Source organism: Jatropha curcas, chromosome 4, assembly GCF_041381405.1.
Source record: "Jatropha curcas cultivar XTBG-Jc1 chromosome 4, XTBG_Jcur_1.0, whole genome shotgun sequence".
NCBI lineage: Eukaryota > Viridiplantae > Streptophyta > Magnoliopsida > Malpighiales > Euphorbiaceae > Jatropha > Jatropha curcas.
This window is the reverse complement of record NC_143154.1, coordinates 25,846,540-25,860,822: the sequence shown is the minus strand read 5'-3', so window position 1 is coordinate 25,860,822 and position 14,283 is coordinate 25,846,540. Positions and strand designations below refer to the sequence as shown.

At 34.8% G+C, this 14,283-nt stretch overlaps 1 protein-coding gene across 1 annotated transcript; it reads right to left on the bottom strand.

Annotated features, from left to right (window-relative positions):
* Window positions 1-3,198: 3,198 nt before the first annotated feature.
* LOC105638796 (protein PLASTID MOVEMENT IMPAIRED 2) lies at window positions 3,199-13,606 on the bottom strand. The gene is given in 4 exon segments (XM_089720276.1): window positions 3,199-4,932; window positions 9,509-9,704; window positions 9,851-9,984; window positions 13,291-13,606. Coding segments are annotated over 3 exon segments (1,983 nt in total). The 5' UTR covers window positions 9,977-9,984; window positions 13,291-13,606; the 3' UTR covers window positions 3,199-3,271.
* Window positions 13,607-14,283: the final 677 nt, after the last annotated feature.

Below are 14,283 nucleotides of genomic sequence, written 5' to 3'. Positions count from 1 at the left end.
CGGAGATTTAATGTCTGAAGCTTTTGGAGGGAGGTTATTGACTCGGGCAAAGATTTAATATGAGTGGAAGAAAAATCTAAATATCTTAAATGTTTCAATTTCTCAATTGACATAGGCCATTTCTTAAAGGTGGAGCCATCCAAATGCAAGGGTCTCAAATGCATTTGTTTGGTGCAGTAGGGAGGAATATCATTACATTTGGTCCAAGGAAGAGCAAGGTCCGAACGCAATGATCGAACTTTGAGGCTGTTCTTGTTCATAGGAATAGGTAGGAGATGATTATCATTATGAAAAGCCAAGTGACGAACCCCTTTGGGCACTTCCAATGCTCTATTACTTCCAATAAAACAAACACTCATATCTCATAATTGATTGCAGAAGGTCATGAACTAGATCATGTAATTTACATGTTATATCTCCATAAATATCCTCCTTGATATCGTCAAAAAATGACCTCAAAACTAGTTCATTAAAAATCTCGTGGCCCATATCATGCAAATCCATTACTCCTCTACAAGAAACAAAACCATTTGCCATCCACAACTCAACCAACTAAGCCACCAAGAATTGCAGACTCGCCAAGCAAAAGATCATTCAAGTTTGCCAAGATTGTACTTACAAGAGATGAAACAAGTGCATCTGCCATAATTAATTATAAATCTTTTTCGTATTTCTGATATGCTGATCTGAGAAAACCAAAACTAGAATTGTTATGTGTTTTACTTGAGTTTGGACTTTGGAAGATTGGAAACAGCTTAACAAAGAGAAATGCTCTTACAATGCAATCAGTTGACCCCCTTTATCCAAAGAGATGGAAATTGATGAGAAATATGGAAAATTTTAAACCAAGAACTAAATTTTTTAAACTACGCCGGGCTTTTCAAACAGGAACAAATCATTAATTTCATTTACTTCAATTTTTTGATTTACATTTACTTTAACGGCAAGACTTGCCTAATTCGATACCATTACAATATGCTAGAATCCACTAATTAGAATCAGCCACGAAATTTTATAATTTTTCATTAGTTCCATTAATCTTATAATTCCTTTTCTTTTTTTTTCTTTACATAGTTTTTGAATTTAAAAGGTTGTCCTGTTCTATTAACTTTTCTTTATTTAAAAATTTCTTAATTTATAAAATAATTATAATTAATAATTTCATAATAGTTGATCAAATAATTTTTAAAACTATTTTATATTTTATTTTATATTATTTTTTTTAGAGTTAGGAATACATAATCAATTCCGTGACATAAGGTGAGACTGAATGATAGAACTGAGCGTGGTGGCCTTAAGAGGACTTTTATTTCGTTCTTGTTTCTCTATTACACATTCCAACAGTGAGCAATAAAAGGAAAATTTTGAACTAAACTAGGCAACAATTCATTTTGTCCTAAGATTTCTATTATAACAGTTTCGTATACATAGAAATCAAGAGTTCAATTATATGCAATTAAAATTACTCTATTCACACACTACTGCTAACAAAAGCAAAACTAGGTGGAGTTAGGAGTGCCTGTATAAGCTGAAAGTTGATGTAAATATAAGGTATGTGAGCTATCTTCGGCCAGTCTTCTCCTCTTTCTTTCTGGCACCTCCTCTCAAGATATGTACAAGCTCTAATCCTCAAAACTCTCAGCTTCTTGAGATTTTGCACCCCTTGCGGCAAACAAGTCAAATCAGGGCAATAGTCGATCTCCAACTGTTGAAGTGAGGTTAGACATCCTATCTCATTTGGCAAAGAAGACAATCTCTTACTTCCACCAATTGTCAGTCTTTGGAGAGCAATGAGATGGCTGATACTCTTAGGCAATGAATTCAGCTCTGAGCACTCCCATACATTCAAATCCTCAAGTGCAGTCAAATATCGCACTCCCTCAGATAAAGACGTAAATTTATTGCACCATTCGATATGTAATGACCGAAGTGAAGCCACACCACAAAATCCATTGACTGGGAAAGATACAAGGCCACATTCACATATCCGTCTCCAGAGAATTAAGCTTTAAGAGACCTTCTGGCAAGCTTTTTAGTTCATAACATTGCTCAAGATTCAAGACTTTAAGAGCAGATAGGTTCTCTAACTCATTTGCAAGCGACTTCAGACTCTCCATATAAAATATCTCTAAGTTCTCAAGGACTGTATGATTATGTAGCAATCCAGCAGGAAAATCTCTCATATTATGAAAGCCACTTATCTTAAGCGTAGTAAGAAAAGGAAAATTATGAACTGAACTAAGTAACATTTCACTTTCTCCCTCAATTTCTAATCTTCTGACGGATGGTATGACCGGCAAGTCAACCAAATCCTTGTAGCCGTTCACGTATAATTTTCCAAGGCGAGGAAACATGTTTCTTTCAGCAACCGTTGCCCATTCCTCTAAGTTATCCATATTACTACGACTCAAGCTCTCCAAAGATGGGAATGCACTTTCATCATCTCCATATACCTCATTATCAATGTGCTTCAAAGCATCCATGTGCCACAAATCGAGAATCTTAAGATACGGTAATTTCCCAAGAGGTGGAAGATGTTCACATCTACGACACGATAATGAGGTTCTCCAATTTTCATTCTGTATTTTATACATTGGAGATGTGTAATGAAATGGCTAGTTCATCTTTTCATGTCCACAAAAATATTTAAAAAAAAAAATGACTCGTTTTTATGCCATACAGGATTGCCTCAAAACCCTTAAACTCTATTAGGTCCGTGCCCACTCAAGTGGGACCCACACGCTTTGGTGGCGGTGTTCCCACTCAAGTGGGACCCACACTCTTTTGAAAAGAAAAAAAAAAGTTGGGTGAGAGAAACGGGGTTTGTACGCTTCATCTCAACACACAGTAGAGAGAAAAAAAAAATTATTGAGAGTGATATCTAGTTTTGAGAAGGATTTTTTATAATTAGGGGAGAGAAAAATTAATGAGAAAATTATTTTTGGGTGTTTTTGAAAAACAATTTGAGTACCATGGACGTAGCCCTAAATTATTAGGGTGAACCACGTAAATTTCTATGTGTCATAATTTTTATTTTTCTACTGCCTAATTATTCTTGTAATTTTATTGCAAGGGCCCTATCAAACCCAAACCAAAGGTAAGACTGACAGCGAAAAAATGAAATGATGAAACTTGGAAGATAAGCACCAATTACAGAAAACATCAATTGAAACTTCCAGCATCCAATCTTCAATGTGAGCAGAAATTTTCCTTTTAGTATTATTAACCGAAACAATGATAAGGAGCTTAAACATTAAGCATATTTAAGCTCTCAAGTCTGTTCAAGCATCTCATGTGTCTTGCCAATTCTCTTGCCACTAAAAAACTTGGCTAGATTTGGCATCACTTTTTTCTTTTTCCTGATTATGAAAGAAGTTGATCCGGGTGTGATTCGACCAGCTGGAGAAGAAGAGTTTCGAACCTTGCCACGTTTCGATGGAGTCCAATTACCATTGCCTTTCATGGACTTTCTTGGAGTAGCATTGCCATTACTTTTCATGGATTTTCTCCTCAATGGTTGTGCCAAGTTATCCGCTAGTGAGTTTTTCTCTCGTTTTTGTCTCCAGTTTCTTATTTCTCCTTCTACTACTCTTTTTGCAGAAAGTGACCTCTCAGTTCTATACACCTGCTGCTCTTCCTCGGTTCTAGTTTCTTGGATTTCTTTGTGAGCTAGTTCGATTTTCATCAATATTTCCTTTTCATTAGCTTTCAGTGATTCTACCCATGCTTGAGCTGCTGCAACCTTTTTATCTGCAATTTCTTCAGCCTTAACTGCTCTTCCGGTTAAGTACTTGTACTCAAACTTTGAGATAGTAATTGAGGAACTTTGTTGAGAAGAAGAAGCTCTAGCTCTCATTGTATTTGCTATAAGATTTTGCAGATTCTCAAGAGCTAAAGATTCTGATGCTTTGACTGCCTCAAGTTCTTGCATTGCAGCCTGCAATCTTTCTTCAGTTGAGTCTATTTCAGAGACAGTTTTCTGAATTTCTGCTTTGATATTTGCAGTTTCTGCACTAATAAGCTCATTCTCTTTCTTTGCCACTTCTGTTTCCGTTTTCAACTGTTCAAGAGTGAGAGAGAGATTGGATACAATTGCTTTAGTCTTTTCCTCAGCTGCAGTTGCGGCTTCTAGCTTGGTTTTCGCTCTAAGAAGCTTTGAATTTAGATTCTGAAAGGTTAAATCTGCTTTATGTTCCATTTTCTTTAACTGCACAGTTTCTCCTGTAACATGCTTGAGCTCACTCCGTATTATATCCATTGAAGCCATGAACTGAAAGCCCTCTTGTTTAATTGAAGTCAATTCTTTCTTTGCCTCTTCCAACTCTTCTGTTATCGAATTCAAAGAAGGCAACTCCTCCAATTGGTCGCTTTTTCGAAAACTACCTCCTGAATGCTTCAAACTGTCATTGCTCAGTACCTTTTTTTCTATTTCTTTAACAAGCTTTAGTTCATTCTGGAACACATTCACATCAGAAAATGTAACAGCCAATTTAGACTCAACATCATTCGAGCGATCAATTTCCTCAACATCATCCTTCATTTTCTTTCTATTTTCCTCCATTGCATGTGAGAATTCACTTCCTTCCTTCTCTCTTTGAACCTCAATTTCTCCAGACTCCTTCAATGCCTCAATCCGCGCTAACTCAACAAGCACTTGCTCCTCATTTACCTCCTCAATCTCCTTTCTAATTGCTTCCACAGATTTCAAATTAGTCCCTCATTTAGAATTTGAGACTTCGATTTCCTTCTCGGCTTGCATTTTCACTTCTAAAACATAAGCCATATCAAGTTTAAGTTTACTCAATTCTTGCTTCACACATTCTATTTCTCTCATCATTTCTGCATATTTATTACTCTCTGAACTCCCAAAACCTGAACTCTTTTCTTCGCGCTTACTGGACTTCTTTAGCCTTTCCATATTGTTAAAACAAACTACAGTGGAGAATTTACAGATTAAATCTTATGAGATTGATAGAGAATTCCAGCATATATTTCATTGAAGAATACTGCAGAATTTATACAAGAATGGAAATAACAAACTTCCTATTTAGAAGCCACTCATAAGGTGGATAAAAACTGAATAAAAAATCTGCAACTAAGAGCTAAAAAACAGCCACTAACTTAAGCCACTAACTCCACCATTTGATGCTGTAAAAAAAAAAAAATAACAGAAAAATATTAACAGTATGCTGGAACTGAAATGCCAGAAATCTAACACTCCTCCATGGCATTTCGGTGACAAACACCAATTCTTTGTCTCAAGTCTTCAAATCTCTCCTTAGGAATGGCCTTGGTAAAAATGTCTGCAAGCTGATTTTCAGATGAGCAATGTACAAGTAGCACTTCGTTAGATTGTTGAACTTCTCTGATAAAATGAAACTTAATTTTGATATGCTTCGTTCGACCATGAAACACTGGGTTTTTGGAGATTGAAACTGCTGAAATATTATCACACATGATCTTTGTAGCTTCTGTCTGCTCACACTGCAAATCTTTTAGCATCTTCCTTAGCCAAATAGCCTGGTTTACAGCAGAGGCAGCAGCAATGTACTCTGCTTCTGCTGTTGATTGAGCTGTAGTTTCTTGTTTTTTTGAGCTCCAACTGAAAAAACTTGTGCCCAATGAAAATAAGTATCCAGAAGTGCTTCTTGAGTCTTCAATACAGCCACCCCAATCGCTGTCACAGTAACCAACCAACTTCAAATTCTCCCCTGCAACTGCTGCAAAGAACATCCCAAATGTGCTGGTTCCTTTTATATACCTTAACACCCTTTTGGCAGCTGTAAAGTGGGTTTCCCTAGGTGAATGCATGAACCTAGAGAGCAAACTTATAGCAAATAGAATGTCAGGTCTGCTAGCTGTAAGGTACAGAAGACTACCAATTAAACTTCTATAGAGGCTTGCATCTACTTTTTCAGCATTTTCATCCTTGCCTAGCTTTAAACCAGTAGAAATTGGAGTGCTTACAGGTTTGCAATCTTGCATTTTAAACCTGTATAAAATATCAGAAATGTATTTCTGCTGACTTATAAAAAAACCATCATTAGTTTGCAGCACCTCCATCCCAAGAAAGTATTTCATGATTCCAAGATCAGTCATCTCAAAGACTTTCTCCATTTCATTCTTGAACTTTTGAATGAGTTCAAGTTTGCTACCTGTCACAAGCATGTCATCAACATAAATTGAAACAACTAAACACTCATCATCTGTATTTCTTACATACAAGGTAGCTTCACTTTGACTTCTGCTAAAGCCAAGTTGCATGAGATGATTGTCCATCCTTTCATACCAAGCTCTTGGAGCTTGTTTTAAGCCATACAAAGCTTTCTTTAGAAGATAAACTTGATCCTCTTTACCAGGAATTAAAAAACCATCAGGTTGCTCTACAAAAATCTCTTCATTGAGAAACCCATTCAGAAATGCTGATTTGACATCAAGTTGGTGAATTTGCCATGAATTGTGAGCAGCAAAAGCAAGAAGGAGTTTGATTGTGTCATACCTTGCTACTGGAGCAAAAGTTTCTTGGTAATCCACCCCATATTGCTGTGCATATCCCTTCACCACCAATCTGGCTTTATGCTTACAAACTGAACCATCAGAATTAAATTTGGTCTTAAAGACCCACTTTACACCAATCACCTTGCGATTTGCTGGCCTATCAACTAGCTGCCATGTCTCATTCTTGTTGATCATTTCTAATTCAGCTTGCATAGCTCTCCTCCATGCTTGAAATTCTTGTGCTTCATCGTAGCTTGTTGGTTCATTGACAACTAAGCTACACCTTTCATAAACGTCCTCTAAGGACTTTGTACCTCTCACCGGTAAGTCATCCACCAAATCATCTGCTACAAGTTGAGGTTGCTCTTTTGGAAAGAGATTAGCTTGAGTATCCTTTTGATTCTCCCAACACCAAACAGCAGCCTCATCAAACTTTACATCTCTGCTCAAAATTATTTTTTCAGTTTTCAAGCAGAAAATTCTGTACCCTTTACACGATGAACCATAGCCCATGAAAATGCCTTTTTCAGCCCTGTTGTCTAGCTTGCTTCTTTTTGATTCAGAGACTTGATAATAACATATACACCCAAAGATTCTGATATGATGTACTGTTGGCTTGTGGTCATACCAAGCTTCATAAGGAGTCTTGTCTTGCAAAGCTTTTGTGGGAAGTCTATTTAATAAATAGACAGATGTATTGACTGCCTCTGCCCAGAATTGGTTTGGCATGTGTTTCTCAATTAAAAGACACCTGGCCATCTCCATTACTGTCCTATTCTTCCTTTCAGACACCCCATTTTGTTGCGGAGTGTAAGGTACAGTCAATTGATGTTCAATGCCTGCACTTTTACAAAATTCAGCAAACTGGCGAGAAGTATATTCTCCACCATTGTCAGACCTTAAAGCTTTAATTTTAAGATTACATTGATTCTCTACTAAAGCTTTAAATTGTTTAAACACATCAAAGACTTCACTTTTGAGTTTAATGAAATAAACCCAACACATCCTGGTGCAGTCGTCAATAAATAGGAGAAAATAATTGTTACCACTCAAGGACTTGGTTGTCATCGGACCACACACATCAGTGTGGACGAGTTGAAGTTTTTGATTTGCTCTCCATGCCTGATTTGTTTGAAATGGTAGCTTCGATTGCTTCCCTTGCTGACAGATCTCACAAACTTGAGTATCATAGGAAATTTCAGGCATATCTTCCACCAGACCCTTCTTGTTCATTTCAGCAATTGTTCTTTGATTGAAATGTCCCAGCCTTTTATGCCATAAGTTTGTAATTGAATGTGAAGCACTTGTGTAAGCTTTCTCAGATGCTTTCTCCCAATTTACCACAAAACTTCTATTTTTCATGTTCACACTAAATAATTCAACTCCAGAAGGATCAAAAACAATGCATTTGTCATCCTTAAAAAGAAGTGAATAATTTTTTTCAAGCATTTGCCCAACACTTAGCAAATTTTGGCTAATTTCAGGTATGTACAAAACATCTGGAATGGTTTTGATACCTGATTTTGTTAAGACAGCCACTAATCCTCTTCCTTTGACTTCTAGGAATTCTCCATTTCCCACCTTTACTTTGGATTTGTAGGTATCATCAAGAGTCCTGAACATCTCTGCATCATTGCACAAGTGATGAGTGCAGCCACTGTCGATAAGCCATGCATCAGAGAAGTCATTCATTGAGAAGCAAGAAACTGCAAAAAGTTGCTCCTCATGTGCATTATTTTCGTCTGCCATTTGAGCTTGAGAAGGTTTTGAGCCTTTGTTTTTGGATTTGCAAACTTTGGAAACATGCCCAATCTGCTTACAACTGCCACATACAGCATCAGGTCTCCACCAGCAATATTTCTCAAGATGTGTTGTTTTTTTGCAGTGTTTGCAAGAAGGAAACAGTTTCTTTGACCCTTCACTGCAATTTCCACCATCGTGCTTGCCCTTATTTTTCTGGTTGGGATGATGTTTCCCCTTATAAGAGTTTTGCTTTTGCATAGAGAAAGCTCCTTCAGTGAATCTCTCCTGCCTCATATTCCTTCTTTGCTCTTGCGCTTGAAGTGCACTCATTAGTTCACCTAATGAAATCGTACTTAGGTCCTTGGACTCTTCAAGAGAAGAAATCTTGGATTCAAACCTCTCTGGAAGAGTCACAAGAACTTTCTCCACAATTCTTGTATCTGAGAAATCTTCACCAAGCAATCTTATGTTATTAACAATCAAAGAAATTCGATCGGCATACTTACTGATTGTTTCATCCTCCAACATGTTCAACGACTCAAATTCCCTTTTCAAGTTCAAAACTTGCATTTGACGTGTTCTATCACTGCCTTGGTATTCTTCCTTCAACCTGTCCCAAGCCTCCTTTGCAGTTTTGCAAGCCATAATTCTGTAGAACACAGAATCTGCTACTGAATTTTGAATAACTGACTTGGCTCTAGATTTCTTTGCTTTTTCTTCACTGTTGGATTTGATTTGTGCTAAGGTGGGGTTTGCTGGTAGAGAAGGAATTGGTTTATCCTCTGTTACAGATTCCCAGAGATCAAAGGCTTCCAAGAAAGCTTGCATCTTCACTGACCAAATGTGATAATTTTGACCAGTTAAGATGATAGGCGGGTTTAAAGATTGGCTGCTGGATGCCATTTGGAGTTTTGGATTAAAAAAACTTTGGTTGTAGTTTGGTCCCGTAAGATAAACTGCTCTGATACCACTGTTAAAACAAACTACAGTGGAGAATTTACAGATTAAATCTTATGAGATTGATAGAGAATTCCAGCATATATTTCATTGAAGAATATTGCAGAATTTATACAAGAATGGAAATAACAAACTTCCTATTTAGAAGCCACTCATAAGGTGGATAAAAACTGAATAAAAAATCTGCAACTAAGAGCTAAAAAACAGCCACTAACTTAAGCCACTAACTCCACCATTTGATGCTGTAAAAAAAAAAAAATAACAGAAAAATATTAACAGTATGCTGGAACTGAAATGCCAGAAATCTAACACATATCTCTCATCTTTGCTTTTGCCTTGGAATTTGATTCCTCAATTTGTAAAGCAAGATCTTTAACTGTCTTTTTAGCCTTTGAAAGCTCAGTTTCTGCCTGAGCTGTGACTGATTCTGCCACCCTTCTACTCTCTTTATATCTAACCATCTCTCTCTTTGCCTTATGCAATTCTTTAGCTCTTGAAGAAGAATTCTATAAATCAATTCCAGAACACATAATTTACAAACAATACCATCAACTAAGCTGCATAAACTTAAATAATTTACAAACAAAATACCATAAATTTAACTATTTATTTGATAGAACAACCAAAAAAAAAAGTGTTTAACATATCATACCTCAGGTAAATCAATTTGGGGTTTCTTCAACGAAGAATTACCTTCAAGAATTCTTTCTCCGTACATATTAATGGCTGCCTTCACTGTCCCAATTCTTCTTCTATCATCAATAGCTCTTCTATCCATTTCTTAAACTGTTCCATCAAGTGTAAAAAACAACTGAGTAATTACACAAATTCAAATTCAACTAATCAAATTAAAATCAAAGGAAGGTTATTCAAAGAATACAATAAAGCTATTCAAGAAAGGCTTATCTGAAAATGGTGATGCATATATATAATGTAATATTCTTGGAATTTTAGATGTCTAGAGCATTTTTATAAGCATGGAGAGTTGAATTTTTGAAGTGTGCTAGAGGCATTTTCTTGTTTCTTTTTGTCAATATTCAGATAAGATTGTACTTACAAGAGGAGAAACAAGTTATTAGTGTACTCTCACATTTGCCAAATTTGGAGGTTTAAATGATGATCGTCATTTCATACAAAGTTAGATTGTAATTATGTTTTTTGATTTTGGTGTCTAAAGATAAACTATTTCCTAATTTAATGTAAAATCAAAATTATTTATTGATCTGTAACACCCGCCGCCCAGCTCCAAGAGACCCGACGGCGGATGCCACATTCGGTGCCGGAGACACCGTCCTAACATAACATATAAATCATACAATCAGATTATGAATTAGAAGTGATTAAGTATTGACAAGTTTAGCGAGTAATTTTTTTCAATTTGTTTTTGAAATATATATATATAACTTATGAAAACAATTTAGGAAAAATCCTACAGCAAAACTGCAAGAGTTTCCTTTTAAAAATCGAGTTCGCCAAACATGTGAATACAAAACACTCCCAATTTTTAAACTCTAAACCCCCAGCAAACTCCAGTAATCACCATAGCAACACAACAACACTTCTATACTTTCATAACTATAGAAACCCTCAATAGCATTTTAATGATCATTAATTAAATGCATTCATTTTATATATATATCAAGTCTTTATGTTCTTAATCATACCAACTATCTTAAACATATTTTATATCCAAACATTAAATAAAATCTCATGCTTATCTCCAAATATATACACCAAACTAATTTATCATTACATGCTTAAGTTATAATTCAAATAACATAATCTCCGAAAATATAATAATTATACATGTCATGATTCTTAAGTACATCAAACTAATTCTACCACTACTAAAATAGTCGCTTCTGGTCTAAAGCTACTCTTCTGATCTTCAAGTAGCAACCACGGACTTCAACCTGCGCGTGATAAAAATCAACGCGCTGAGTATAAAACTCAGTGGTGCTCATAAATGACAAACTTACCAATGTTGCACTTAAAATATAAATTTTTATCAAAAGAACATACATTTACATTTATAGCAAAAGAAATATCAAATAAACTTATAATTAATAACATAAATAATTTAATTCTTCCAAATCATAAATTCATTACTTGGACATTTATTATACCAATACACATACTATTTATTTTAAAACCATGTATCGAAATATCATGCTTTGAAAATTAATTTGAGAACATAATCATTTATTTCCAAACTAAGGTTTACTGAAATAATATAATCTTATTCATTTAAGTGCCTTAAAAATATTTTCCAAGGGCTCGCATACACTTAGGAGAAAGAGAAGCAGATAGGTTTTCATAACTTATTCATAATAGCCTTAGGTCGCCAACCTTTTCATAACATATAGAGCGTGTCCGCCCTAACATAAGACACCCACGTGCCTAGCATATGATCATAGCTTCGTATCATAATGGCATCAAATGCCGAGCATGCTCATCATACATAATAAAATCAAATCTCGCATCAAATTCACACCAAGTATATTAGAGCTCAAAATCCTTGTTTTAATTCTTAATTCATAATACTTCTCATAAAACTTGTCTTATTCTTTAGTCTTCTTAAATTCATAATGTAAGCTTACTTTAGAACACAAGTAACTAATGAAAATTAACATAGAAAATTTCTTATCATATGAAATCATACATGTAAGCTTACTTTTGAACTTACGTGACTCATGAAAACTTCATACTTAAACATAATTACTTAATATAGGAAATTTCTTATAAATTCCTTTTTTTTTAAAACGTTCTTGAAGTCATAATGAAATTTATTATAAGAAACTTCTTATCATATAAAATCATACTTTCCTTATTCAAAATTCAAAGCGCATACATCTTAAATACCCATTTTTTTTTTAAACTCTAAACATATGAAAGTTATCAAAATAATTATACTTATGTCATAGATGTATAGATAGCATACCATACAAAAAATAATAATTAAGTAAGTCTTACCACCCTAGAGTGGTTTGGCGTCTTAATGAAAACCAAGGGGAGGAATTTCCTTCTCCAACCAAGCATACTAACATAACTCTTATGCACCAAGGTATCCATTTCTATCCTCATCATGCATTATCTAAACTAATTCCACACTTTATCTCAAAATTTCTAACAATTTTTCCCATTTATGTCCATTTAAACATATCCACAATAACAATTTTCAAAATTATATCTTATTTTTGTCAAATAAATCCTCAAACATACAAATAATCAAGAGAACCTCATCACACATGATTCATACATACATTGATCCAAATAAACCCATGATTCAAGGCATAGGAAATTTCCAGCACTAATATAACCTTGACCTTTGTAGGGTTTTTAAGACATAACTTGAGTTATAGGTCTCCAAATGGAACGAAATCAGATTCATTAGAAAGCTAAGACAAAATGCTACAAATGTTATGAAGGGATCATAGCCCAGATCAATATGCAAGGTAGCAAACAAAAGCTAGGAACACAGACCAACAGTCCAGACCTGATTCAGCAGAACCAAGTCCAATGTTTATTGAATTACTCCTTAACCAAACACTCAAATTAATTCAATCCAAAACCAGAGAAGTCTCAAGACACAGGAAAACAACTCTCATGAAGAATTCAGAACATAATCTTTCCATTATAGTGGTCAAAATGGGCAATCAATTCAGTGATGCATGTGGCCCGTCATAACACAGTCAGTTTGGGTGTTTCAGCCATAAGTTGAGCTATATATCTCCAAATTGGACACAAGAGGATGGGTTGGAAAGCTAAGAGATAGACCTACAACTGTTATGAAGGACTCAGACACAAATGGAAACTAGAAAGGATCGAAAAATGGTCCTTAATCTCACTCAATAACCCGTTTTTCTCAAATTCAGCTTACTTTAACCATGAAAGGAACATGAACAACAAAGATACAAGGTAGAAATGTCTACCACAACATAAATACTCATCACATATCACCCAAGAGCATGTAATTGCAACCAAAATTCAACAAATCAATCATTTCATACAAAATCCCAAAATATCCACATAAGAGCATAAAGGCACAAAATCAAAAATTTGAGTAAGGTAAGTGTGTTTATGAACACTAACCTTAAAAATAAGCTTTAGCAAGCTTAAATTAAAGATTTCTAAGCTCTAACTTTGCCTTTACTCCATGGTAGAGGTTTCTCCAACCTTTGGCTCAAGTAGAGAATCTCCAAATTTCTTGAAATAATTCACCAAAAATCACTTCCCAAGCTTTAATATCTAGGATTAATAACTTAAATCAAGTTGGTTGGGGTGAATTTGATGTGTTTAGTAAGGAAGAATTGAAGAAAATGAAGAAGAAGAAGAAGAAGAAGGAGGAGGAGGAGGAGGAGGAGACGTGTAAGGGAAAAGAAGAAGAAAGAAAAATGGGTGCACAATAATTGATGGTTGACTTATATAAAGCAACAAGGGTATTTTAGTCTTTTCTCCTAATTGGATGGCTAGGATTAAGTTAAGTAATCTCATCTAATGGCTACAAATAATCTCCAAGTAAATTCCTTCAAAATATTATTTATCTCCATAAAATTCTCAAATTTAATCCTTAAAAATAATTCCTCAAATTTCCTTACTTAATATAACACCATAATTCACTATTCACTAATTATCTAAATTTTCCAAAAAGATTCATTACTTATTTTCTACCCATAAAAATCATGTATGCATACTCCAAAAATATTAAATAAAATATGAAACATAGATAGTAATTTTTCTGGACCAAAATAATACTGACTCCCGGACCGGTGGTACTATTCACAGACCGGTAAAACTATTATTTTAGACACAGAAAAATTAGGGCGTTATAGTTCTCCAAATATATACACCAAACTAATTTATCATTACATGCTTAAGTTATAATTCAAATAACATAATCTCCGAAAATATAATAATTATACATGTCATGATTCTAAGTACATCAAACTAATTCTACCACTACTAAAACAGTCGCTTCTGATCTAAAGCTACTCTTCTGATCTTCAAGTAGCAACCACGGACTTCAACCTGCGCGTGATAAAAATCAACGCGCTGAGTATAAAATTTACCAATGTTGCACTTAAA